This window comes from Clinocottus analis, unplaced genomic scaffold (genome assembly GCF_023055335.1).
Source record: "Clinocottus analis isolate CAN_PGR_092001 unplaced genomic scaffold, fCliAna1.0.p SCAF_21, whole genome shotgun sequence".
In the NCBI taxonomy this organism is placed as follows: Eukaryota; Metazoa; Chordata; class Actinopteri; order Perciformes; family Cottidae; genus Clinocottus; species Clinocottus analis.
Genome location: NW_027175943.1, coordinates 1,545,458 through 1,573,216, shown reverse-complemented (window position 1 = coordinate 1,573,216; position 27,759 = coordinate 1,545,458). Strand labels below are relative to the sequence as shown.

General features: G+C 44.7%; 3 protein-coding genes across 5 annotated transcripts in view; 2 read left to right on the top strand and 1 right to left on the bottom strand.

The window, feature by feature from the left end:
- The first annotated feature begins 477 nt into the window (after positions 1–477).
- Positions 478–1,942, top strand: leap2 (liver-expressed antimicrobial peptide 2). The gene is made up of 3 exons (XM_068588047.1): positions 478–558; positions 955–1,133; positions 1,888–1,942. Exons 1-3 carry the CDS (start codon positions 478–480, stop codon positions 1,940–1,942), a joined length of 315 nt encoding a protein of 104 aa, XP_068444148.1.
- A 3,510-nt stretch (positions 1,943–5,452) lies between these two features.
- On the bottom strand, positions 5,453–22,977 carry phka1a (phosphorylase kinase, alpha 1a (muscle)). Of its 3 annotated transcripts, XM_068587557.1 has the most exons (33): positions 22,687–22,977; positions 20,906–21,064; positions 20,737–20,784; positions 20,384–20,552; positions 20,170–20,252; positions 19,962–20,042; positions 18,664–18,762; positions 18,432–18,578; positions 18,289–18,342; positions 18,026–18,148; positions 17,835–17,930; positions 17,633–17,740; positions 17,081–17,159; positions 16,825–16,959; positions 16,629–16,738; positions 16,110–16,254; positions 15,944–16,022; positions 15,186–15,349; positions 14,127–14,294; positions 13,935–14,029; positions 13,711–13,859; positions 13,468–13,621; positions 12,763–12,921; positions 12,564–12,693; positions 12,242–12,343; positions 12,025–12,140; positions 11,513–11,548; positions 10,360–10,392; positions 9,271–9,315; positions 8,982–9,143; positions 8,423–8,476; positions 8,133–8,333; positions 5,453–7,270 (listed from the first exon to the last, which is right to left on the bottom strand). In XM_068587557.1, exons 1-33 carry the CDS (start codon positions 22,762–22,764, stop codon positions 7,097–7,099), a joined length of 3,735 nt encoding a protein of 1,244 aa, XP_068443658.1. In that variant the 5' UTR covers positions 22,765–22,977; the 3' UTR covers positions 5,453–7,096. The 3 variants fall into 3 exon arrangements, with proteins under 3 accessions (XP_068443658.1, XP_068443659.1, XP_068443660.1); XM_068587558.1 differs by lacking the exon at positions 10,360–10,392; XM_068587559.1 differs by lacking the exons at positions 10,360–10,392; positions 11,513–11,548.
- A 1,009-nt stretch (positions 22,978–23,986) lies between these two features.
- The window catches only part of hdac8 (histone deacetylase 8), a 17,506-nt gene continuing 13,733 nt past the window's right edge, over positions 23,987–27,759 (top strand). Inside the window, exons 1-8 of the mRNA XM_068588401.1 lie at positions 23,987–24,343; positions 24,433–24,485; positions 25,219–25,349; positions 26,066–26,207; positions 26,352–26,464; positions 26,540–26,617; positions 26,744–26,852; positions 27,063–27,235. Coding sequence (XP_068444502.1) covers positions 24,230–24,343; positions 24,433–24,485; positions 25,219–25,349; positions 26,066–26,207; positions 26,352–26,464; positions 26,540–26,617; positions 26,744–26,852; positions 27,063–27,235 — 913 coding nt within the window. The 5' untranslated portion in view covers positions 23,987–24,229. The remainder of the gene's footprint in view (positions 24,344–24,432; positions 24,486–25,218; positions 25,350–26,065; positions 26,208–26,351; positions 26,465–26,539; positions 26,618–26,743; positions 26,853–27,062; positions 27,236–27,759) is intronic.

The following is a 27,759-nucleotide window of genomic DNA, read 5'->3' as shown; positions in this document are numbered from 1 at the left end:
AAGAAGAAGAAGAAGAAGAAGATGAAGAAGAAGAAGAAGGAGGAGGAGGAGGAGGAGGAGGGAACGTCCACAATGAAGGAATTTCTTGGATGGTCTCAATTTGGAAATGTTTTTTTCTGCAGTGTCACATTAGAGAGAGAGAGAGAGAGAGAGAGAGAGAGAGAGAGAGAGAGAGAGAGAGAGAGAGAGAGAGAGAGAGAGAGAGAGAGGGAGAGAGAGCGAACGAACTGTGACATTCTCTCTCCCTCTCCCTCTCCCTCTCTCTCTCTCTCTCTCTCTCTCTCTCTCTCTCTCTCTCTCTCTCTCTCTCCCTCCCTCTCCCTCTCTCTCTCCCGTATAAAAGGGCGAGCAGCCTCCTCTGCTCGTGTCACAGCTGCTCCTGCAGGGAACTTGCAGAACTCCACCGGGGAACCGTCCTGCAGAGACCAGGGAACCTCCAGGGAACCCGAGCGGGTTTGAGAACGCAGAACCGTGAAGATGCAGCAGAGAAGAAACGCCTTCGCCCAGAAGAAAGCAGCGGCCGCCGTCTGCGTCCTGCTGCTGCTGCTGACTCAGCAGGTAGAACGCGTCCAATCGAAAGATCAGCTTTTTATGTTGGAAGAACAAAAGTTTTTATGTTGGAAGAACAAAAGTTTTTATGTTGGAAGAACAAAAGTTTTTATGTTGGAAGAACAAAACGTTTTGAGGGTGTAAATATTAGAGAACTTGTGTTGAGGTTTTTACATACAAAAAACCCACAAAAACAGTGAATTTGAAGAAAAATATGTGCTTTTATTTTGAAGTGTTCAAAGTTAATAAATATTGTTACAAAATGGCCAGGTCGACATTTTTTTGCATTGAATTTATCGAATCAAATTTGTATTTTTAGCGTCGATTGTTCTTGCGTTGATGTTGTCAGTCTGTGTAAAACTAACCCGTGTGCGTCTTTGTGCGTCTGTGTGCGTTCGATGCCAGGTGTGTGCGGGTCCGTCGGTGCCGCCGGGCCGGTCCGGCTCCAACCCGAGGCCGGAACCGAACGCCGTCGTGCCGCCGAGGAGGAGAGCGCGCATGACGCCGCTGTGGAGGATCATGAACAGCAAACCCTTCGGCGCGTACTGCCAGAACAACTACGAGTGCTCCACCGGACTCTGCAGGTAGAGACCAATGAAGCACTGATGAGAACCAACAACCACACGCACGACACCAACAAGCCTCCTCGTGTGTTTCTTGGTTCTTCCTCGTCTCACCGTGTGTTTCTTGGTTCTTCCTCCTCGTCTCACCTTGTGTTTGTTGGTTCTTCCTCGTCTCACCGCGTTTCTTGGTTCTTTCTCGTCCACCGTGTGTTTCTTGGTTCTTCCTCATCTCACCATGTGTTTCTTGGTTCTTCCTCATCTCACCATGTGTTTGTTGGTTCTTCCTCGTCTCACCGTGTGTTTCTTGGTTCTTCCTCATCTCACCGTGTGTTTCTTGGTTCTTCCTCGTCTCACCGTGTGTTTCTTGGTTCTTCCTCATCTCACCGTGTGTTTCTTGGTTCTTCCTCGTCTCACCGTGTGTTTCTTGGTTCTTCCTCGTCTCACCGTGTGTTTGTTGGTTCCTCCTCGTCTCACCGTGTGTTTGTTGGTTCCTCCTCGTCTCACCGTGTGTTTCTTGGTTCTTCCTCGTCTCACCGTGTGTTTCTTGGTTCTTCCTCGTCTCACCGTGTGTTTCTTGGTTCTTCCTCATCTCACCATGTGTTTCTTGGTTCTTCCTCGTCTCACCGTGTGTTTCTTGGTTCTTCCTCGTCTCACCGTGTGTTTCTTGGTTCTTCCTCGTCTCACCATGTGTTTCTTGGTTCTTCCTCGTCTCACCATGTGTTTCTTGGTTCTTCCTCGTCTCACCGTGTGTTTCTTGGTTCTTCCTCCTCTTCAGGGCGGGGCACTGCGCCACCAGCCATCGCTCCATCTCAGAGCCCGTCAACTACTAGCGGCGCGAGAGGGAAGCGACCAGCGTGTGTTTACATGTCAGCCGTAATCCCGACGAGAAGCTTCTCTGAACTGGGATTCTGTAATCGTTTCTTTTCCTTTTTTTATAAATATAAATATATATATTTGCCAATATGTTGCTGATAATATCGACGGGTTTATTAGAAATGACACTGCAGGAAGTTACAGACAGGAAGACGTCACGTCAGGGAGGTCGATTTAAACTTTAAAAGACTCAAAGCTGACACTTTGTGCGTCAAAATTAACACAAAAAAAATGAATTTTTATTATTTGTATCAGTTATTTTTGGTCCCCCTGTCAATGACCTCCACAAAAGATATAAAGTCTGATGTTTAAATAGCTTGATAACAATGTTTGACTGATTAAACACAAGTTTCCCCCCGAAGAGAAACAATTTGGGTTAGTTTGAACTTTTAGTTAGTCATTATTCATCATTCACGTTATGAATCTGAACTCATTTGGTGGATCGCAGTGATTCTCACACTTTATTTATTGTATCCTCTGTTTGAAAATGTACTTTTACATCATTTTATGCAGTAATCTTTGCTCAAATGTTCGAGTCATAATTCATAATTATTTTTGCACATCCATCTCGTCGGCTCGATGAGCGACGCTGGAGGTCGCCTGCACACTTTACTTCCCGCACAGAGCAGGCGCGTGCTGATGGGTTTGTTTTTTTTGTACGTTGAGAAAATGTTGGAGTCGGATTTGCACTTTTAAAAACCGCAAAATTATCTTTGTACTGTGTTCTGTGTTTGTACTGTTACGACACGCTGGAGGCCGCAGGGACGTGGAATAAAAGCTTTGGAGCGAGAAGAAGATCGTTTGTTCCTCATTGAAGGGTTTTATGATAATTCATGTTCACGCTCATAACCGGTCACACATTATTGCTGATGCTGAGGTTTTTCATGGCTCATGCAGGTGAAAATGATGCATTTTTAGGGTTTTGAATGCACATATTTTGCTCTTTTGAAATTTATTTGATCGCCACATTTGACTCAGATATTCATGCATTAACTCATTCAGTTAATTATTAAAAAATACTTTACTTCACACAATAAAACCCAAACTTCTCACAGACACTCTTAACACATAGAGAAATGTTATATCATAAATTCAAATATAGAAAATGTAGTTATGATGAGAAAATACTAGTTTTTTTGCAAAATATAGATATTTATTTTATTTTCTGTGCGCTATCATAAACCAATATGACAGTAACACATATATGAACTTATTATCCATGTTCCCAGAGGTTTTCTGAATGTTATAGCTTTTTAAATTATTGAAATCGGCCGTGTGGTTGAGGAGATAATCAGTTTACACAACGATCTCAGACACACACACACAGGTCAGTGGATGTGTGTGTGTGTGTGTGTGTGTGCAGAGTCAGCAGAAATGTGTGTGTTCATCGTCTGTCCATCAGACAACACACATATTTTAAGGATTATGTCAGTTTAAGTCAAGCTTTCATTTGTTTTTGTGCTTAGTTCCACTTTTAACTGTGGCGACAGGTCGGGGAAGGATTTCAACGTGACACGTGAGCACGACCCACAGGCCAGAGCGGCGGCCATTTTGTTTTTACGCCATCAAAAAACGTAAAATATGAACATAGTTTAAAACGTTTTGTGAAAAGTTAACTTATTGTGATACATAGTATATTTATGTTTTATATAGTACTACAGTAATATATGTATTTTATATTTTTTAGTATCTATTTGTCTGTTTTATTTAGATTTTCTTGAAAATATGTAACTTTTTTGTTGTTTCTTTTGCTTATTGTATAATAATAATAATAATAAAAATACCATACAAGCAATGCTAATGGTAGACATTATATATATATATATATATATATATATATATATATATATATATATATATATATATATATATACACACACACACACATTATGAACCAATAGTTCATGAACTAAGCAGATATTGGGGAAAGTGAGGTATCTATGCAGGTATGCAGGTTGTTTGCTTCCTGTCTGGCCTGCAGGTGAGCAGGACCTGCAGGACTGCGTGACCTTTGACCTCCACAGAGCCGTGACCTCCACGCCGTCCGGCCACAGCGGGTTGCTCAACACCAGAGTTAAAGTCGAACCCTGCAGCGGAGAGAAGCTGCAGGAGAAGCCTGCAGAGCTCACAGCGTGCACGCGCCTCTTCACCTCACGGGTAACGCGTGCGTGTTGAAGTGTGAAGCTTCTCACCGCGTCTACACAAACTGCACAACTACACAACATGCGTTTCTTCCTGCACACACCGGTGGCCCGATGTTGAACTTGGCAACTTCCTCGGCGTCGCTGTCCATGCAGTAATAACACGGTGTCCCTCAGTCGAGCTGTCCTGGCCGGCGGCGTGGCAGTGGACGTCTCCCGCGAGGCGTTCAGGGACATCGCGGGTCAATCTAAACTCACTTCACTCAAGTAGCAGCATCGTCACAGCTCGACCTCTTCTCTGCTTCTCTGGAAACTCTGATCTTCTGTCCTTTGAGCTGCATTTTAGTGCATTCAGAGGCTCCAGAGACATTTATGGACAAACATTTGGTTCAGACCAAAACAAATCTGTGTTTTCTGTCCAGAGTGGAGAATAAATCAAAGTTTATCTCTCCGTCAGCAGCATGAGGCGGCGGCGCTCTGGTTTGCGGCCAGCGCCGCCTGCTGGAGGCTCCAACGCGCCGCAAGCAACAAGTCAAACGAGAAAACTTTGTTTTAAAGTCCCAAAAAATATTCTGGTCTCAGAAAAAACTCCAGAAGATGAAGACCATGTGAGGTGAGTGAAAGCTGTGGAGGAGCAGAGGGAAAGAGAGCAAGCGATGAGGCCGAAAGCTCCGGGTGAAGACTTACAGAAATATATCTACCTTAAAAACAACATGGCGTTTAAAAAGAGCATCTTTTAAACGGCTTCTGGATGTATGGAAGCTCATTCACGCCAAGAAAATAAAAAAAAGATGAGATTGAAAGTAAAAATTATGAGATTGTAAATTCCTCATTATGAAAATGGGCTTTCGTATTTTACCTTGAAGAGATATATATATATATATATATATATATATATATATATATATATATATTTTTTTTTTTTCTGGGTTGGAAAATTTTGGATTTTTTTTTACCTTTAAAATGCAGAAAAGTTACATATTCCACCTTTAAATTACTTAAAAAACAACACAGCCTTTAAATAGTCCATCTTTTAAACTGCTTTTGGGAAACTAAATTGCATATGGAAGTTTATTCACGCCAAGGAAAAAAAAGAGATAGTCGAAATTATTGTATAGAAAGTTTCTCATAATTATGAAAATGGGCTTCCATATTTTACCGTGAATAAAATAATATATATTGTTTCTGGGTTTGAAAAATGTCGGAAACATTTGAGATAAATATTAAACATAGTTGTATTTAGTTTTTTTTAGACATTTTAAATGCAGAAAAGTTAAAATATTCCACCTTTAAATTTGGACTTTTAAAAAAAAATTGCTCAGAAACGTGTTTTCTCAGTTTTATTACAGAATAATTTTCAAAAACAAGAAGAATCTCCAACAGCTGATGATTCTGTCGTCTAGTGGCAGATAAACAAACGTTTTCCTCTTTTCAGACTTCAATGCGATGAAGAGACGACGTGATCGCTGCTTCTGATGTCTCTAAATGATCCATCGACCAACTGGCTTCATGTTCATGTTTCATGCATTCAACAGTTACACAACGTTTGTCAAAACAATGAAAATATGAGTAAACGTCAAGAAGTTTTACTGCAAGACAACGAAAAGAAGCAGTAAATTCCTTCATTTGAACCACTGCATTCAAAACTACGTCGCTTTCTACACAATCTTTAAGGCTGCTAGTCTTTGCATAGTTAAAACACACACACACACACACACACACACACACACACACCTTTTCCAGTGCAATAACGTTAAGGTATTCAAGAAATGTCCCAAATAGAGCTGCAGCCTCTTTAAGACACTCGTTTCATTTTAAGCTTTAATTATTGTTTTAGAGCTGTAAATAAATAGTCAGTAGATTGTGTGTTGTTCTTATTATAATGCATATTGTTATTTTATGCACGCTACAGCATGGAGGACTGGAGGTAAAGGGATGTCTGGTGCGAGGTAACGAGATTTATTCTGATTTTATTAATACTGAATGTTAAAATATTTCCTCTACGTTCAGGAGACGGCCAGTGGTTTTTCTTATTGTGGACACGAATCTCATTAAAAGACAATAACCAAGAATAAAATAAACAATTATCAGAAGTCTAATGATGTTGTAACTTAATGCTTTTTGTTCCATTGCTGTTAGTCAATGAGACACAAAACGACCACAAATAGATGCAAAACCTAACAAAAAGGCACGAGAAATGACCAAACAGGCGCGTACAATGTCTACAAAGTGATGCAAAACAAGAAAAAATACATAAAAAGACCACAAAGGGATACAAAACAACCAGAAGGAGACATAGAAGGACAACAAAGAGAAACAAAAAGACCACAAAGAGATACAAAAACTTGACAAAAGGCATGCAAAATGTCTACAAAGTGACACAAAACAACCAGAAAGACACAAACCGAAACACAAAAGGACCACAAAGACAGAAAACAACCTAAAGGAGACACAAAACCTCCACAATGGCATGGAAACTGAAAAGGGACGCAAAATGTCGACAAAGTGACGCAAAACAACCAATAAAAAAACATAAAATGACAACGAGGAGACACAAAAGGACCACAAAGAGGCAGAAACAACCCCAAAGAGACAAAACCTCCACAATGGCATGAGAATTACTGAGAAGGGATGCAAAATGTCAACAAAGTGATGCAAAACAACAACAAAAAAGACCACAAAGATGTAAAACCACAACAGAAAAAGACGCAAAAGGACAACAAACGTATGCAAAATGAACAAAAAGACTCACAATCTGTCCATAAATGTGCATTAATGCAGCGTTTGAGGGGCTTTCTATGTGAACACCGGGGGCTCGATGCCGCTTCCATCTAAAGGTTTGCACACAAATCCTATGAACAAACTTTGTGTCTCAACTATTTTGTGTTGCGCTGCTTTATTGTTGTTTCAGCGTGAACGTGTTAGATTTAACTCCTTTAAACCGGTTTCACACCCTTTCCTCTCTTCGCCTCACTGCACGGCGCACGCCCCGGCCGGCAGGAAGTCCTGCACGTAGGCCGCCACGGCCTTGGTGAGGTAGGTCATGCTGCCGAAGCGGCCACTGGGGGCGCTGTCGTACAGCAGCCTGCACACGCCTGTGGACGGGTCTCGCTCCAGCATGTGCTCCTCTGCTCCCAGGTCCCTCTGGAGGAGGAGGAGGAGGAGGAGGAGGAGGAAGAGGAGGAGGAAGAGGAGCAGTAAAAAGTGATAAAATGTAGTATTTAAACTAACACATGAATGAGAGACAATAGTTTGATTAAAAGAATAAACATTTATATAGATGCCTGTAAAAATGACTAAAAAAGGGATGCAAAATGTGAACAAAGTGATCAAAAAGAGACAGAAAGACAATGAGGAGACGCAAAAGGACAACAAAGAGACAGAAATAAACCAAAAAGAGAGACAAAGCCTCTACAATGGCATGTAAAATGACTAAAAAAGGGATGCAAAATGTCTACAAAGTGATCAAAAAGAGACAGAAAGACCGTGATGAGACGCAAAAGGACAACAAAGAGACAGAAAACAACCCAAAAGATACAAACCCCTATAAAAGGGATGCAAAATGTCGACAAAGTGATGCAAACTGGTCAAAAAGAGACAGAAAGACCATCAGGAGACACAAATGGACAACAAAGACAGAAAACAACCTAAAAGAGAGACATCCTCTACAACTACATGTAAAATGACTAAAAAAGGGATGCAAAATGTCTACAGAGTGATGCAAAATGATAAAAAAGAGACAGAAAGACCATGAGGAGACACAAATGGACAACAAAGACAGAAAACAACCTAAAAGAGACAAAACCTCTACAAAAGCATGTAACATGACTGAAAAGGGGAAGCAAAATGTCTACAAAAACGATCAAAAAGAGACAGAAAAAGACGAGGAGACGCAGAACAACAACTTTTCCAACTTTCTCCATGACCCCCCTCACCTTACCTTCACCGCCAAAAACTACAATCCCCCGCTCGTTTATGGGCGTGGGATTCGAACCCGCGGGCTCACCTGGTCCTTGTGGAACATGTCGTTGGCCAGCTGCACGATCTTCTCCACGTGGAGGATGGAGCCGATGCTGGGGATGTCCACGTCGGCCAGCATGGTGAGCACCAGGATGGCCTCCACCAGCAGCTGCCGGTACTCCGGCTGCGGCACGCGGTTCAGCACCGTCTCCACGTGCACCGAGAACTTGATCTCCCGCGGCGTCATCTGGAAGGCGGCGGCACGAGAGTCAGCGGGCGAGAAAGACACCGAACGGACGCCGCCGCGACGCCGGCGGCCGCGTGCGGATCGCTCACCTCTCTGGTGGTCGACGACGGGAGGACGAAGCCCTCGATGGACAGACCGTGGCACTGGAACACAAGGCGCTCGGGTTAGGGACCGTTCAGGAAAGGGATGAGATCTTTGAAGCCGCCGGACCTCTTTGATGGAAACTGACTCGTCGTGACGGTTTGTGGATGTTTTGAAGCCTCGGTGGCAACGAGGTGTCAGTCGACATCTTGGAATGCTCTTTCTTGGTCGCCATTCTGCTGTCAATCACCTCGTAGCCCCGCCCCAAAAGCATACCTGTCAATCATCTTGTAGCCCCGGCCCAGAAAACATGCCCTGTCAATCATCTTGTAGCCTGGCCCCAAAAGCAAACCTGTCAATCACCTCGTAGCCCCGCCCCAAAAGCATACCTGTCAATCACCTCGTAGCCCCGCCCCAAAAGCAAACCTGTCAATCACCTCGTAGCCCCGCCCCAAAAGCACAGGTTTCGGCAACAAAACGAACGTGAGCTTTGTAACTAAACTCTAGTTGTTTCTATTTCCTCCGAGTCGGGCAGCAGGTTTACGTAATGAGTCAAAGTCTCTGAACCTTCTGCAGGATCCTCCAGACTTTCTGGTAGAAGCCGACGGGCACTCGGTTCAGCGCTCCGTCCAGACGCCTCCTGCGCAGCCATTGGCCGTGCCGGGTATCCTTGGCGACCGGCGGGAATTCCGGAATGTCCATAGATTCCACTGACATCATCCGGTTCCTCTGAGGGACGAGAAACAACAACAACAACAACACATGTTTAGAAAGCTCCTCGAGCAGACCTACAAATCTGATGATGTCATCGTCTAGTTTTCGCCCAAAAAATCAGATTAAATATGAAAATCTTTACCCCGGATTCAAAGGTTTCTACGTCCAGCGACTGAGACCGAACGCCCTGAGAGGCAGAGAGAGAGAGCGAGGAACAAACAAACAAACAAAAGATGCACAACATGAATAAACAGGAAACAGGAAGTGGACGAAAACACGATTAAATGAGTTAAATCAAGAGTCACTGCACGCGGGATGAGCAACGAGGTTAGAAAACAAAAGATGGCGGTTAAATAAACCAAATATCATCATTAAGACTTCTATTTCAAGGACCAGAGCATCAACATCATGAATTATTATTGTTTTAAATACTTTTCGGGACACTTTGGGAATTTGCAAATACAAATAAAAAGGTTGAACTTAAAATAAATATTCTATTTTAGATAATTGATCCATCTAAATCTAATTAAAAAGCAGAGATGAAACAATTTACCAATGAACTGACCAATAGAAAATCAATTGGCGGCCATCTGTAAAACTTAAAAAATATACAATATTTAATAATATTTAGCAGAAAAGCCAAATATTCACTGGTCCTAACTTTTAAACAGAAATACTTGCTGCTTTTCTTCAACTTTGAGAAAAATCTATTGTATATATTTAGTTTTTGGACGGTTGCTTTGTCAAAATACCAGATTTTGACATATTTCCTGACATTATTATGTTCACAACGTTTAAAATAAAGAAAAGCCAGCAGATCGATTATGGAAACATTAGTTGTGTCTCCGACAGCGATGAATAATGAATAATGAATGAATATGAACAGCAACATGAAGCTGCAGCTGTTAGAGGCTCAAGTTCCTGATTTCAGATGATTGAAAACCAGAAAAGATGGCGGTCGGCGTCGCCTTCCGAGCGGAGGCCAGTGATTGGTCGAGCTGGGAGAAAAGACAGCGTGAATCCACTTTGCATGAAAAAAACTTCAAACGAACCGGTTCATAGTTCTCACCCCCCAAAAAACACAAAGTACATCGTTGTTACTTCATTTCAGGGATAATCGAGCCGTTTCCCCCCAAAAAACTGATTCTTTGAGTTAAATCACCGCCGTGCGCTTCTGCAGCGACTCTCACTTCATCATCATCATCATCCTCCTCCTCCTCCTCATCATCACCTTAACTGAGCCGGTCAGAGACCTGCTGTCCATCTGCAACAGAGCAAACACAATCAAAGGGAAGTATTTGTTGGCAACCGGCGGCAACAAGTCAGAACCTGAAGACAAACATCAGAGCTGGCAGGAACCCGTTTGTTTCATTCACAGCTAAAAGATCTCATCATCATCATCATCTTCATCACCTCCTCATCCGTCAAAGACAACCGGGGCTCTTGGATCAAAAACAAAAAGACTGAAACAAGCCGAGCTCGGCACGTCGACTAAAGAAAACAGAACAGAAGTGGAAAGCTCCGGAAAAAAAGACGAGTACGACTTCCTGGTGATGAAGATGGAAAAAAATGGAGGCCGAAGGTTCCTTGTTTTCAGAAAACCTCGCCAACGCAAAACTCTTAGAAAGGTCGTGTTTTCCATCGCCTCCATCATCAAAAAGAAGAAGAGTCAGCGGCGCTGGAGACTCCTCCCTCTCAACGGACGCCATCTTGGCGCCGTAGCAGAAGGGGCGGGGCCAACAACAGGAGTGTGAGATGCGCAAAGCGGAGCAGACGGAAAGAAGGAAACGAGAAGTCAAGCTCACTTTTGGTTTAGTTGCGATACGAACGATGAGTGAGCAAAAAAACAACAACTTCAGTTAAATGTTGTGAGGTAATGTTCTGCCTGGAAGTCAGCGTGAAGAAGAAGAAGAAGAAGATGAAGATGCAGAAGAAGAAGAAGAAGAAGGAGATGAAGAAGGAGAAGAAGGAGAAGGAGAAGAAGAAGAAGGAGAAGAAGAAGGAGATGCAGAAGAAGAAGAAGACGCAGAAGGAGAAGACGAAGATGAAGATGCAGAAGAAGAAGACGAAGAAGAAGAAGATGCAGAAGAAGAAGAAGAAGACGCAGAAGAAGAAGAAGAAGATGCAGAAGAAGAAGAAGAAGAAGCAGAAGAAGAAGATGCAGAAGAAGAAGAAGATGCAGAAGAAGACGCAGAAGAAGAAGAAGAAGATGCCGAAGAAGAAGAAGAAGAAGAAGATGCAGAAGAAGAAGAAGAAGAAGAAGAAGAAGATGCAGAAGAAGAAGAAGAAGAAGAAGAAGAAGAAGATGCAGACGCGGAAGCAAAAGAAGATGAAGAAAACAAACGAAAAGAGCGAAAGAGGAACCGATAGTTGATCTTCGTCACCTTGAATGGCTCCGTCAGAGACAACCTGTGCTCCGCCTGCAACACAGAAACCAAGCGGCGCATAAACCACCAAGCGGATGATTTATTAAAAACAAAAACTCAACCGTCAACTCATTAATTCATTTACACCCATTGAAGCCATCGACCTGCTCAGATTATCAGATCAGTCTTAATTTCATTCCACAATTCTCCTCCGATGCAGCTCCACCATTATGTTCCCCTCATCATCATCATCATCAGCCAGGTGAATTACCACCTCATCATCATCATCATCATCATCATCATCATCACCTTACTGGCCTCCGGCAGAGACAACCTGTGCTCCAGCTGTGAAGAGACGAGAGTCCGTTTGCCCCAAAAGAATAAAAACACACAATATCGTTAAAAAATAGGATCCTTCGTCTTCCTCAACCTCTTCGGCGCCATGAACGCGTCCGATGCCGCCAGGCACCGACGCCAGTTCACCTTCAAACCCCCTCAGAGATGTTTTACTTCTCGTCAACCCTCCGTACCATCTTCATGTCGCTCTTCAGCTTGCTGATGCCGGCTCGCTCGCTCTTGGTGGCGCCCACGTTGCCGAGGTGATGGATGGAGATGGCGGGGCTGACGCCGACGTCCAGCTCTCTGACTGCGGACACAGAGGGGAGGGGGGGAGGGAAGGGGGCGGGACCTTACAGTAACCGAAGCATCTGATTGGCTGTGTGGTGATCTGATGCTCGCTGGACCGACCGCTGCGCTGCACGCCGAACTCTTTCCCGCTGAGGATGTGATGGAGGAGATTCTTCAGCTCGGACGGACCGAGACTCATCAGGCTCTCCGTGGCCTCCTCACCTGCACACACACACACACACACACACACACACACACACAGTTAACAAAAAACCAATACGTTAAAATTCCTGGGACGGTAAAAGTGTGTCAAACTTGCAAACTTGCAGGGCGACTCCCCTGGTTGTATAGAAGTCTATATAAATGACTCTACCTCTCTCAGATCTCTAGTTTCAAGTCTTCTTCTATACAGCCCGATGTTTATTCAGTGAATCGTTCTCACCTGAGCAGTTGAGTGACTGGGCGAGCTCGGTGGCCATCACCTGGATGATGAGGCCGATCCGGAGCCTGAACATCTCGCTGAAGAGGCTGGGCTGAGTCCTGATGCACATCGCCAGGTACACCATGATCTCCTGCAGGCGGGAGGAGTTAGAGAGGAGGACACGCCCCCTTTTCCCCCTCAGGTGAAGGATGCGACTCACCTGCGTGAGGATGGCCACGCTGATGTTGTTGTCGCTGGCCTCGTCGATCAGAGCGGCCAGCTGGTCCGGAGGGATCGGGGCGGAGATGGTCTTCTCCCTCGGCTCGGGGGGCAGACCCACCGTCAGGTGCTTCTGGTGCGCCAGCAAATCAGAGCAGGCCTACGGGGGGCCGGCAGCCAATCAGGAGAGAGATGGGAGGAGGGGGGAGGGGTGAGAGTTAAAAGTCAGGTTATTGAAGCTTAAAGTGTTTTCAAAAGTGTCAGGAGAGAGAATGCAGCTTTAACATGAAGCATAGACTTCTATACAACCAGAGGAGTCGCCCCCTGGTGGTCAGGAGAGAGAATGCAGCTTTAACATGAAGCATAGACTTCTATACAACCAGAGGAGTCGCCCCCTGGTGGTCAGGAGAGAGAATGCAGCTTTAACACATGAAGCATAGACTTCATACAACCAGAGGAGTCGCCCCCTGGTGGTCAGGAGAGAGAATGCAGCTTTAACACATGAAGCATAGACTTCTATACAACCAGAGGAGTCGCCCTCTGGTGGTCAGGAGAGAGAATGCAGCTTTTAAGACACTAAACTAAAAAAATTGATTTGTGTTTTTCAGACAACTAAAAAACAACTTAAAAACTGTGTGTGTGTGTGTGTGTGTGTGTGTGTGTGTGTGTGTGTGTGTGTGTGTGTGTGTGTGTGTGTGTGTCGTACCGAGTCGAGCTCCTCCACCTTCTTCCTCAGCATGCCGGAGATCATCCGGATGAGGCTCCAGTGCTTCAGCTCGCCGGCCTTCTCGTAGAGGTCGGACAGCAGCGACCTCACCGTGGAGCCTTTGCCGTGCAGGCGCGTGTCCCAGTCCATGCCCCTGGGGGGGGAGGGGGGCACACCAGGTTACGGGCATGTGGTGAGTGAAACGCTGGTTGTGTTACTTTCTTTTTACATCTGCGGCCTCACTTGTCCTTGAAGAGGATGTAGAGGACGTCGGCCTGGGCCTGCAGACTCTGCGTGTCCTTCAGCATCTGCACCAAAGCGTTGTAGTCGATGGCGCCGCCGGCGTCTCTGGGGACGCCGCCGCCTGTTGAGGAGGACGCCGCCTCCGGAGCCTGGAGGGCGGGGGGGGAAGTTAGAGGCGGAGAGGAGACATTAATATATAATAATATACAGATATAAACACAAACCTGAGGTTCTTGCGGCGCCGAGGAGTCTGGGAGGTTGAGGTTGAGGGAGGGCTGCGGCGAGCGGAACAGCTTGTTGGGCAGGTACATGTTCACGCCTGCGCGAAAAACAAAAAAAAGGGAGGCGGCAGATGAAGTGAACCTGCGAGTCGAAGCCGAGGGCTCGCTCGGCGCTCCCCGGCGGGCGGCGCTCACCGTGCACGTCCAGCTCCTGCGCCTTGCTCATCAGAGACACCATGTCCTTGGTCTTGGTGGCCAGCGCCTTGAAGCGGCCCAGACCGCCCGCCGCCGCCGCCTGCTTGGGCTTCTTGGGGGCGGCGTGGGCCAACAGGTGGTCCAGGTACTGGGCGAGGTCGTCGGCCTCTGGGGAGGAGGACGGAAACGAAAGATTAAGATTGAAATGAAAGGAATGGAAGCGTGGGAGGAGTTTAGAATGGATTTTAGACTCACCTTTATTTAACGTCCACACACAGAACCTTTTAAACCATCTGAATTATTATTTCAATGTCTTTAAAGTTATTACAAGTTATGACAATATTACCCTGTGTTTTTGGAATTATGATTTCCATTAAAATTATATAAACTTAAATATATATATATATATATATATTTATGTATAAATAATAATAAAATTAAACATTGTATATATGAATCCATAAATAAAAAAATATTTTAAAAAATCATACAATAAAAAATAAATATTAAAAATAAATAAAAAAAAAATATATATATTTTAAAATGAAAATGTACATAAAAAATGAAAATGTAATTAATAAAAAAAAGGTTTCTTCACATAAATGCCCCCAAACACACATTCCTTCATGCAGCTCCACATTCTGAATGATTCACAAGTTGAAATCTACACAGTTAAAACTGTTCAACAAATGCTGCAGTTTGTTTTAAGCCATAATTAATAAACTAACACTTTATGCATCACAACACTTTAAACTGTGTAGATTTCAACGAGGCTTCGTGGTTGCGTTGCCTGAGGAGGAGACGAGCAACAAGCTGCTGACTTCATCAGCTTCAAACTTTACTTTAAAGGTTTAAAATGTTGGAGGATGGAGGAGGCTGCACCTGAGGGTTACACACGGTTCAGCGCACACAACTACTGCCTGCGTGTACTTGTGTGTACTTGTACATGCGTGTCGTGCATTTCAGGAGTACGTCGCAGGAGGAGCGGTGGCGGCGACTCTCTCCAGCGCCGTCACCGCTCCTCCTCCTCCTCCTCCGTCTTTGTGTTGGTTTTCTTACCATCGTCACATCGTAACTCATGCACGTATCCATCGGCGTCACCATCATCATCATCAAACTCTTCGTCGCGGCGGCTCATGCTGCCAGAAGCCTTACCGTCCAGGAAGCTCAGGTAAGCGCAACAGGAAGTGGTCAAGAACTCTGACAGCTTGCCGGTCTGGATCCTGGAGGAGGAGGAGGAGGAAGAGAGGAACGAGGAGGAGAGAGGAAGAGGAGGAAGAGAAGGAGGAGGGAGGAGAGAGGAAGAGGAGGAGGAGGAAGAAGGGGAGGAGAAGAGAGGAAGGAGGAGGAGGAGAGGAAGAAGAGGAAGAAGAGGAGATGAGAAAGGAGAGGAGGAGGAGGAAGAGAGGAACGAGGAGGAGAGAGGAAGAGGAGGAGGAGGAGGAGGAGGGAGGAGAGAGAAAGAGGGAGGAGGAGGAAGGGGAGAAGAGAGGAAGGAGAGAGTAAAGGGAGGAGGAGGAGGGAGGAGAGAGGAAGAGGGAGGAGGAGGAAGAAGGGGAGAAGAGAGGAAGGAGAGAGTAGAGGGAGGAGGAGGAGGAGGAGGAGAAAGGAAGAAGAGGAGGGAGGGAGGAGGAGGAAAAGAAGAAGGAAGGAAGAAGAGACTCAACATCAATTCTGGGAGAAAAATACTAAATCAAATTTTTTTTTTTAATCTTAAAATAATCTCAATGCATCTAAAAAGCCGTGAACTGTCCGTGTGTTGAGTGTTCACGCCTCCTCTTCTTCTTCTTCTTCTTCCTCTTCCTCCTCCTCCTCACCTCGCTCCTCCATAATATCCGTCCTGCAGCTTCCTCAGCGTCGCCAACACGGCCGGGTCCAGGTCAGAGTGGTCCTCAGCTGAGAAACACAAACGTAACACAACATGAGGAACGCGTTCAGAGTGTGAGTGTGTGTGTGTGTGTGTGTGTGTGTGTGTGTGCTCACTCAGCATGGTCTGGGAGATGGGGAAGGTGACGGTGGGCCTCCCGGTCATCCTCCACCTGGACGCCAGGTAGGCGATCTCGGTCCTCAGCATCTCCACGATCATCTTGTTGTCCAGCGCCAAGTAGAACTGCTGGTGGTCGATGAACTGCAGGAGGAAGGAGAGGAACCATCAGCTCGTCTCAGAGGAAGAACCCTGAGCCTCTCATGAGGCGAACGAATGAATAAATAATCCATCCTCAAGAATAAACAAGGTTATGCCATGAATAAACAAGTTAACTCCATGAATAAACAAGTTAACTTTATGAATAAACAAGTTAACCTCATGAATAAACAGGTTAACCTCATGAATAAACAAGTTAACTTCATGATTAAACAGGTTAACCTCATGAATAAACAGGTTAACCTCATGAATAAACAGGTTAACTTCATGATTAAACAGGTTAACCTCATGAATAAACAGGTTAACCTCATGAATAAACATTTCCTGGTAATAAAACACAGCTTATGGGTTCCAGGGACCTGCGGCGTGAAGGAGAAGATGGCGTTCCTGATGGTGTAGAACTTGGAGGTTCCCAGCACTCCGATCCTCCTGTAGGGCCGCCCCGTCAGCCCCAGCCTCGGGTTGCGACCTGCAGAGCGGGAAGACAGAGCGTGAGAGCGTGCACGAGGCGGCGCGGCGTGCACGAGGCGGCGTGCACGAGGCGGCGGGCCGTACCGAGCCGGGCGTAGATGTGGCTGAGCACCCTGGAGGGCTGCACGTGGATGGGGTGGATGTCGGCGACGGTCTCCACCTCGATGCCGTTCTTCAGCAGCAGCTCTTTGATCTCCTCCGACTCGGCCAGGATGGACACTGAGAGAGAGAGAGAGAGAGAGAGAGAGAGAGAGAGAGAGAGAGAGAGAGAGAGAGAAGGTCTGGAGGAGGACGAGCGAGGAATATGAACTTTAACGTCCCGACAGGAGCTGCTCCTCACCCTGGACGACCACGTCAGGCTTGGGCACGGTGGAGAAGCGGCGGTTGAGGGGGTCGATCTCTCCGGGGGCGAGAAACCCCTGAAGAGAGAGAGAGAGATTTTATTTAATCAAAAGTTATATTTACATAAATAAAATATTTTCATTTAAATAAAAACTTTAAATAAAATATGTATTTAATTTATGGAAACAAAATAAATAAAATAAGGTAAAAAAAATATATATAAATTTTATTTATTTAATCTTTTTTTATTTAAATATAACTATTAAATAAATAAAATGAATATTTAAATTAAATTATTATTATTTTATATATATATATATATATATATAATATTATGTTAAATAATAAATAAAATGAAATAAAATAAATATTCTGTGCTTCAAGTTCTTTTTTCATAACATGTTTTAACACGTAAAATACAAGTTTTTTCCCCTAAATGCCCCAAGAACATATGTATGATTTATTAAAACATGGAAGGATAATAATAATAATAATAATAATAATAATAATAATAATAATAATAATAACAATAAAGGATGTCATAGTTCACCTCTGACAGCAGGTTTCCCAGGATGTACAGAGACTGTCCCCATTTCAGAGGACATTTCCCCAGCGGGACCCTCTCCACAGAGTGAGGGTTCACGTACTCCTCCTCCACCTGTTGGCACAAACAAACAAACAAACAAACAAACAAAACAGCGTTGAAGCGGACGCGTCAGAAGCGGCGGGGGCGTCATCGACGAGGTCGTCACCTTATCCGGCGGGACGCTGTAGAGCTCGGGCACGAGCCGAATCCCGTCCTTCTGCTTGATGAGGATGCCCTCCAGAGCCTCCTGGTACTCCTGCACCTGCAGCAGCAGCAACAACAACAACAACAACAAGGGATCGCATCATCGGACATCTCGTGCACGTCCACTGGAGGAAGCGAGGGGGGCGGGGCTACCTGCTCGGGGCTGTTGATGAAGATGCCGTCCAGGATGAGGTAGGTCCAGAACAGCGGCCACTCGCACTCGATGTTCTCAAACAGCTTCAGTTCGGCCGACTCGTAGTACAGACGGTTCGGATCCTGGAGGCAGAAGAAGGAAAGAGCAGTGGCCGACAAGAAAAAGGGGAGGGGCAAACAAAAAGAGGAGGAGCCTCATCAAAGTCCTGCTTTTAATGAGGAAAAAAAAGAGGAATATTCTGGAAATCAACATTTCTTTTCACCTCTTTGGGGGTTTTGTGTCCGTCCCTGAGGAACCTGCAGCAGCCGTATCGACCCTGAAGACGCAGAGAGGAAGCCAGCGAGGTCACGACCGGCCACAAACAACAACAACAACAACAACAACATCCTGTGTGCGGCGCCACACCTGCAGCTTGGAGATGATCTCCTCCTTGGTGGCGTTGACGATGCTGATGTCGTCCACGGCGAAGGCCGGATACGAGATGATGGCCAGGACGCCGGCGTCCACCTCCTTAGACATGGAGGCTCTGGGCAGCATGGACGTGAGGATGGACTGTGAGGGGAGGGAGGGGGGGTGAGTCACTGTGTGTGTGTGTGTGCGTGTGTGTGTGTGTGTGTGTGTGTGTGTGTGTACGTACCTGGCAGTGCTGGATGTCGTCAGCCAAAGCGTGCACCACTGATCCAGGTCCTCCTTTCGCTCCGAACAAGTTGAGGTCGTCCAAAGCCTCCAGAGCCGCCTGAAGGACGCACAGCAGTCACGTGACTGTCATGTGGCAGCCGTGTGTCATGTGACTGTCATGTGGCAGCCACGTGGCAGCCATGTGTCACGTGACTGTCATGTGGCAGTCACATGGCAGCGATGTGTCACGTGGCATCATGTCATGTGACACGTGACTGCCACTCGACATGGCTGCCATGTGACACGTGACTGCCACTTGACATGGCTGCCATGCAACTGCCACTGTCATGTGACAGTCATGTGACTGCAACATGACTGTCATGCGAGTCATGTGACATTCAACAGGAACGAGACCGCAGTACTACGATCTACTCAAGTACTTTGTGCCTTGTTGAGGTACTTGTTCTTGACTTTATTTAAAATTGCGCTACTTTTTACTAATTAACATTCATTTGATTAGTTAATTAACAAAATGATGACTCAACATATAAATAAATGATGTATTATTGTATATAAAGTAATAAAAGCTCCACTTTCACCAATAAACAAATTAATAACCAAAGATGAACTATAACCCAATAAGATAATTTATATGATTCTGAAATGAGCCATTCTGCATAACAAATACTTTTAATTTAAAGTACTTTGAGTACATTTCTATGCCAATACTTTAATGCTTTTGTGTGATTCAAAGTAGTGTTTGGCTTCTATAAATAATAATATCTACATGTAATTACAGGAGAACATCCTGCAGGGGCCTCTTACGAAGTCTTAAATTACATCTAGTGTGTGTGTGTGTGTGTGTGTGTGTACACTGTGTACTTCCAGTACTGTGTTATTTCTGAGTGAGAAGCCATTCCTGGGAACCTGATACCTCCCGTTCATCGCGGGCCAGGAGCGCCGCCGGGTCGAGAACTTCCTCACAAGAATCTGATACTTCTCATTTATTTATTTGTAATTCTTCATATATATTTATTTATATACATACGCACGTAAATAAAAATGACCCTGGGGTCTTTGAGGGAGATTTCAGCTGAAGGTAATCGGCAGCATTTCATTGGTCGACGTCGTGTTCAAGACAAAGTCCCAACATCTGATCCAGAGTCAGTTCTGAGAGTCTAAAGGTCAAACTAAAGGTCAAACTAAAGGCCGCTGCTGGCAGCTGTTCTGCTCTCACTCAGCACTTTGAGGCTGCTTTCTCCTCCATCTACGTGTGTGTGTGTGTGTGTGTGTGTGTGTGTGTGTGTGTGTGTTGACCTTGGCCATGCCTATGGAGCTGGCGTTGATCTCAGTGATGCCCTGGTTGGTTTTGTCCCCTCTCTCCCACATCCCATAATCCTGCGAGGAGGAGAGGAACCAGGAAGAGGAGAAGAAACATCATTATTTATAAATAAACACCATTATTTACAAATAAACATAAATATTAACTGAATGCATTCATGATTTCTTAAACGGTTTCACGTACGGCCACTTTGTACGCCGTCTCGATGTAGAACATCAGATTCTGAACCACGTCCACTTCATCCTGAGTGTAGACGATGTGGAGACCTGACACACACACACACACACACACACACACACACACACACACACACACGCACACACACACACACACACAAAGTTATGGTGAGGTCACGTGACCGTGTGAGGTCACGTGACCGCGTGTAATTCCTGCTTACCGGACGCCGTCATCTGGGCGAGGAAGAGGAGGAAGAGCGAGGTGGCGTCCACCTGCAGGTGACCCCACTCGTCATCCGCCACCACCGGGGCGCAGGTCCTGGTGTTGTACTTGGCGTGCAGCGAGTCTGAGGTACTTCTGCTGTACTTAAACTTCTCCACCTTGTCCAGCTACGAGAAGGGAGTGTATTATCACTCTTAGAGCACAGTAAAGTGTGTATTATCACTCTTAGAGCACAGTAAAGTGTGTATTATCACTCTTAGAGCACAGTAAAGTGTGTATTATTACTCTTAGACTACAGTAAAGTGTGTATTATGACAGTAAAGTGTGTATTAGTACTCTGAGACTCCATACCTGCCTCATGATGCCCTGCAGGATTCCTCTCATCAGCTTCACCACACTCTGCAGAAAGACGTCAACATCACTACTCACATCGCTCCTGGAGTTCAGAGAGTGTAGTCTCACACACAGACACACACAGTCTCACACACACACACACACACACACACACACACACACACACCTGCTCCAGCTCGTAGGCCTTGGCCTTGTCCTCGTCGCGGTCGGCGTTCTTCCTGTAGGCGAGACTCAGGGCCCACACGGACAGAACGCAGTACACGTTGTCTCTGACCCACGAGTGAGGCTGGTCCTCGCTGCCCGGCAGGAGGCCCGTCACCGGATCCTGAGGAGGTCAAGGGTCACAGGTCAAAGGTCAGCCTGCACCAATGAGCCTGAGTCTGGACGGTGTGTGTTGGAGGTGAAACTGCTTCAAAGTGTTGCAGCTTAAAATCAAAGAGGCCTAAATAACATGAGATGTGCAAACACTGTTTTAATATTGTTTCATTGAGGGAATCTTGTGCGCTTTTGTTGTTGTTTTCCTTTCGTATTCTGTGACCTGCGATGACTTTACTTCCTCACTTCATTCTGTAAAATGTCTTTAAAATGTGAGAGAAAACAAAGAAAACTAAATAAAAGCCTTTCGCAAGAAGAAGGCATCCCTAAAACTACATTACCCACAAGCCCCGTTGCTTCTCGCCGCAACGCCAGACGACAATGTTTCATCACATGTACAAGCAGACGAGGAAATGTGAAACTATGCAGGAACTGGAACAATAAATATGTATTAACTGTACACAAATATGTATTTCATAATAATATATATAACAATATATATATTTATCTTCTGTAACTGCTGACCGACGTCTTTCCTCAACATTTAATAGATAAATTGTGATTATATTTCAGCTAACTGGCAGTCTTTCCCCATCAGGTTTCACCACCGCAGAGAGAAAAGTTGCAAAAGGTTTTCTTCTTCTTCTTCTTCTTCTTCTTCTTCTGTTCCGTTGGAACAATGCAGAGTTTCTGAACCAGAGCCCAGCAGTCGAGGAGACTCACTGGTTCCTCCCAGTTGGCCCAGTTGTCCCGTCACTGGGGCGGTCCAGTGGGCCGAAACGCTGGCCGGCAGCCATTTTGGAACGGATTCAAGAGGTGACATCACACAATCATCATCATCATTAATCATCATGATAACGTGAATCTCTATTATGATCGTAACGTGATGTTTTCATATCGTCCTGTGCTGTTTGGAGTGATGTTTAGATATATTTAAGTATGGTTTATGTACGAATGGTGTGCGTTATGCTTTTTTTTTTTAAGGAGTCCCCTAGTTCAGATGGAAAGGGAAATGTAGATACTACAGAATATAATAATGTTTTAAACAAACCTCCAACCATAAAGAAACACTTCTTACAGTTTACCCCGTTCACACAAAAAATAAAATACAATAAATAATAACAGATATAAATAAATACAACTCAAATAAGTACAATCAATAATAAATAAAGCAAAAAGAAAATTGAGTAGGTGTTGTACAATGAATAACTACAAAGATAAATACATAAAGCTCAATGTAAAGGCCTGATTAAACATTTAAATTACAATAAATAAAGATAAAATAAAAAGACCAGGATAAAAATGTAAAGTGCAATTAATAATACAATAAAATATAAAATAAAAGAGCTATAAAAATGTAAAATAAAATAAATAAAAGGCCAGAAAACATTTTTTAAATACAATAAATAAAGCAAACAATAAACAAATACTTAGACCACGTAATGCATGTCAATGAACGTGTACGTGTGTGTGTCCTGATGTCTTGTGCAACGTCAACTCACTAGTGCGCGTCACACACACACGCACACACACACACACACACACACACACACACACACACACACACACACACACACACACACACGCACACAAACGCACACACAAACGCCCACACACACACAACCCCCCTACCTGGTGCCGCAGGATCGTCTGCTGCACCATGCGCGCGTAGTTGTCCAACTTCACGCCGGAGTTGCTCCTGCTCCTCATGATTGACAGGAGGTGGTGGTCGCTGAGGGGCGGGCTTTAAAGTCTTCAACTAGTTGCACTGACTCGTTAAATCCTCGACGGTGAAGTCATTTCTTTCCTCCGGTGCTTCTTAAAAACGGTGAAGAAGGCGACGAAAGGAGCTGCCGCTGCCTTTCCGTCACGGAGGAACTGCTCAACGGCGGCGGCAGCGACGCAGACCCGGAGGGACGTAACCCGAAGCCGCGGCAAGCTGGTGACAGGAAGCAGGAACAACACCGGAAGTTATGGGACGAGTCTTCACAATAAGAGCGTGTCAGAAAGATTTTATATATTTTTGTTTTATGAATAGAATAACATTAAAAATACTGTTATAACTGTGGGTTTGCACTCAGACCCACGTGACCTTTTTAAAACTTTACTTTCACTGCAGTATTTGATTTCAGCGCGGATGTGTTAATTTAATATTTTATTTTGAACTCTCTAACCGGAAACGGTCATCTTCGTGTTAAACAGCTTGATGCCTGTGTACCCTTGAATGAGTGAACCCCGCGCATGATGGCAGAGCAATGGCATCCAGTTGAGAGCAGGCTTATTGAATATGATCTCTACGTCGTTAGCAGATATTTCAACAAATATAACATGCAACAAATGCAATACAAATGATCTGTAAAAATACTTGTACTACTTGAATGTGGCTGCAGAAGTTTATTCAACCAGGAAGTAAACTGAGGCAAAAACAGTACACAACAACCAAAGTCAATGTATTGTTTTATTAATGCATTATCAGTTAACAAGATTTAGTATTACAAGTGGTTAGTAATAAGTACAATTATTATTCTTATTTTTTGGTATTGTGTCTCAGTGAATAAAATGTAGTTTTGTTTAGTTATGTTTGGCGCCATCTAGCGAAAAACATACACCTGTACTTTTAACTTATAATAGCCTATTGTCTTTATATTTATTTAATTTTAATTAAAATATAGGGTATTTTATACTTCTATGTCTCAAGAAATACAGTTAAAATATTTAAAAATTGTTCACGAAATATGTTGTCTATTCGTTGGAAACTATTATTGGAAAGGCAAAAAGACTACAAGAAATCCCAGAATGCTTCTCGCGCCGTGAGCGTGCAGCATTGAAAACCGTCCGAATATTGAATTCGACGTTGGCGACCGTTGGAACGCAGTTTTCCGTCCTGTTCGTTCCATCGCCCAGAAAAAATGTATGTGTTTTAAGATAAAATGACAATAAAGTGTATTATATTCAACTCTATACATACATGTATAACTTGTTTTTCATCGTCTGGTTTCGTCTAACGGCGAACACCGGAACCTCACCGTGTTGGTTGTGTGCTAAAGGGGAATGTTGACGGTGTAACACCACACTCACGAAAACGACACCGCTCGAAATCTTCTCCCTTGTAAATTGTTTTTTTTAAGCTCCATTTTCTTTTAAATACTACTTTTTTATATTATACACGTCGTCAATGAGTCACAGAGGAGACCGGGATGACGACAGCTGCGAGAAGCGGAAGGTCGCGTACGTTTACAGCCCGGAGTACATCGAGACTTGCGACAGTTTATCCAAAGTACCAAACCGGGTGAGTTGCTTTAAACCTTAACTTATCGTGTACACGTGCTCTGCTGGGCTCTGTCGTCACCATCGTGTTTATTTCGTGTCACTCCTCAGGCGAGTATGGTCCACTCACTGATAGAAGCCTACGGACTCCTGAAGCACGTGAGGTGAGTGGCAGCTCATTTGTACGACGGAGAGAAACCGCTAATTTAAGATACTTCCTTACTTTTTGGAGTCCAAAGTCAAAGTTGGAGCATAACTTTCGGTCACGTGACGTTTCTCATATGTCTGTGTGTAATTCGGCTGCTAAAAGGTCCACTCAGGTTGCTGTAAAAGTTATTTATTTGTAATATCAAAACAAAAACAGCACAAATCTTTTGCATCCACAAACAGTAGTGACGTGAGTGAAAGTGGTTTTATTTCAGAGGGGCTTTGGTTATTACACTCAAATATTAAACATACGTTCTGCAGAAACCTGTAGTCAGATAACTGTGTATTGAGAATATTGCACATTTTATATATATATATATATATATATATATATATATATATATATATATATATATATATATATATATATATACACACACACACACATATGTACATTTTATATTCTGTTAATTTAAATGGATAGATTATTCTTTTCATTTCCAAGTGGTTTCCCTTCGATTTAATGTAATGTTGTATTTATTCCTTTTGTTATTTATTGTATTTAATTTTTTCTTCTTTGCTTGAAATGGATGTAAAGGGTCGTAATATTTTTGTTTCCTCCATGACTCTCAATTTAACTCTCAGCCCTGTGTATGAGAGCATTATTTATCCTGTTTTTGTTGTTGTTTGTGTCCTGTTACCAGGGTTTTACCCACTTGGGGTTTTATTGTTTTCTTTCTTGCTCTCCAGCACCATTAAACCTCAAGTGGCCTCCATCGAGGACATGGCCAAGTTCCACACAGACTCGTACCTGGAGCACCTCCACAAGATCAGCCAGGACGGAGACAACGACGACCCGCTGTCGGGCGACTACGGCCTGGGTGAGAAAAGCAAAGAGCAACTTCTATCGCAAACCTACCTTCCTGGTAGCAGCGCACAAGAGAATGTTAAATGGAATATTTATTTTCTGAAAATAGCGGCTACAGACACATTTTACAACCATCTTTTATGTCTCGCTGGAGTTCATTACGATTATTTAAACCAGAGGGATGAAAGTGGGAACCAGTTTAGGTGCAGTACTGTTTCATCGGCAGCAGAGGGCACTATAACACACTATGTAAACCTGCCTGTGTACCAGAGTGTGTTCACATTGTCTGCATACTCCTTGAGAGAGGAATACATAATGAGTGAAACCTCATCCGGGTGGGACAAAGCAGTCCCTCCAGGGTTTGTTGCTCTTGGACGGCTCGCCTCCAGACGTCCGTCCTTCTCCGATAGTTTACGTTTCTAACTTTAGACCCTCCCTGTTTTCGTTTCCTTGACTCGCTCCCTTCCCTCCGTTCCCCCCTCATCCATCAACGCTCTTCTTCGTGCCCTCGGCTCGTCGCCGCCGCTTCCTCCTTTTGTGTTCCGCACACCTCTCGCCAGGTTCATCTCCACCTTTTCCTGGATTCAGTCATCCCTCTCTCTTTTTGTCAAATATTATTTTTTGCCACACAGATTTAACATTATTTGCATTGTTCTAAAAAAGTGATAGCACATTTTTTTAGTTTTTGTGTCAGAATGTTAATGTATTGATGTTTTTCGGCCCCTCCAGGTTACGACTGTCCAGTGGTGGAGGGGATCTACGACTACGCGGCAGCAGTAGGGGGCGCTACACTGACCGCGGCTCAGAGTCTGGTGGACCAGAAGAGTCAAGTGGCCATCAACTGGGCAGGAGGCTGGCACCATGCCAAGAAGTGAGTCCACATGAGGATGGATGGACGGATGGAACCTGCACCTGCAGCGCCCTCACCAGTTCCCTGGTGGGCCTGATGGAGGCGCTGCAGGGCAAAGGTCACGCTTTCAAAACACAACATGTTCATGTATGTTCCGTCTCTCAGGGACGAGGCATCGGGTTTCTGCTACGTGAACGACGCCGTGCTGGGAATCCTGAAGCTGAGGGAGAAGTACGAGAGAGTCCTGTACGTGGACGTGGACCTGCACCACGGAGACGGTACGACACCCAAACTGTCCTCAAAGGGATGTGAACCCTTTATTAAGCACCCAGGTGTGTGTGTGTGTGTTCCAGGTGTGGAAGACGCCTTCAGCTTCACATCCAAAGTCATGACCGTCTCTCTGCACAAGTTCTCTCCTGGATTCTTCCCAGGTCCGTCCTTAAAGATACTTCCAACATTTAAATATGATAACCTGCACTGTGAGACGAGTGTGTGTGTGTGTGTGTGTGTGTGTGTGTGTGTGTGTGTGTGTGTGTGTGTGTGTGTGTGTGTGTTAGGTACGGGTGACGTGAGTGACACGGGGCTTGGTAAAGGCCGCTGGTACGCCGTGAACGTCCCACTGGAGGACGGCATCAAGGACGACAGATACTACCAGATCTTTACAAGGTAGACACACACACACACACACACACACACACACACACACACACACGGACCCTTAGGTCAAAGCATGCCGTGTTAAACCCTCGTCTTTTCAACAATGTTCAGACGTAAATTAAACGCTATTATTTTAAAGGGATTTAAATACTGGCTCCCGATTGGCTGAGAGCAGGCATCCTCGTTGCGTAACGTGCGTTGTGTTCCCGTTTTGTGCAGCGTGATGCAGGAAGTGCGAGCGCAGTTCAACCCGGAGGCGATGGTGATGCAGCTGGGCGCCGACACCATGGCGGGAGACCCCATGTGCTCCTTCAACATGACGCCGGTGGGCGTGGCCAAGTGTCTGCAGCACGTCCTGCAGTGGCAGCTCCCCACACTGCTGCTGGGAGGAGGTAGGGGGGGTGTGTCGGGGTGTGTGTAGGGGGGTGTGTGTGTCTGCATGCACATGTGTGTATAAGTGTGTTTGCATAGGTGTGTGTCTAGGTGTGTGTATGTGTGTATAGGGTGTGCATGTGTGTCTCTCTCCCTCCCTCTCTTTGTGTGTGTTGGTAAGTGTATGTGCGCATGTGTGTGTAGGTGTGTGTGTGTGTGTCTGTGTATAGAGGTGTGTGTGTTTGGGGCTTTTTAAATCCTCTTAATGAAAGGTTGATAATGTGATGCATCCCTTATGTTTATGTTTTGCTTTGAATCTCAGCGACACACACACACACACACACACACACACACACACACACACACACACCATGCTCTGTTCCAGACCCCTCGGCCAGATGATAGCCGCTACTTACACGACACAATGAAGCCATTTTAGTCCACTACAATCCCACCTCTCTTTCTCTCTCTGTGCTACATACTTTCTCTCAGTTATATCCTCCTCTCTTCTTCTTCTTCTTCTTCTTCTTCTTCTTCTTCTTCT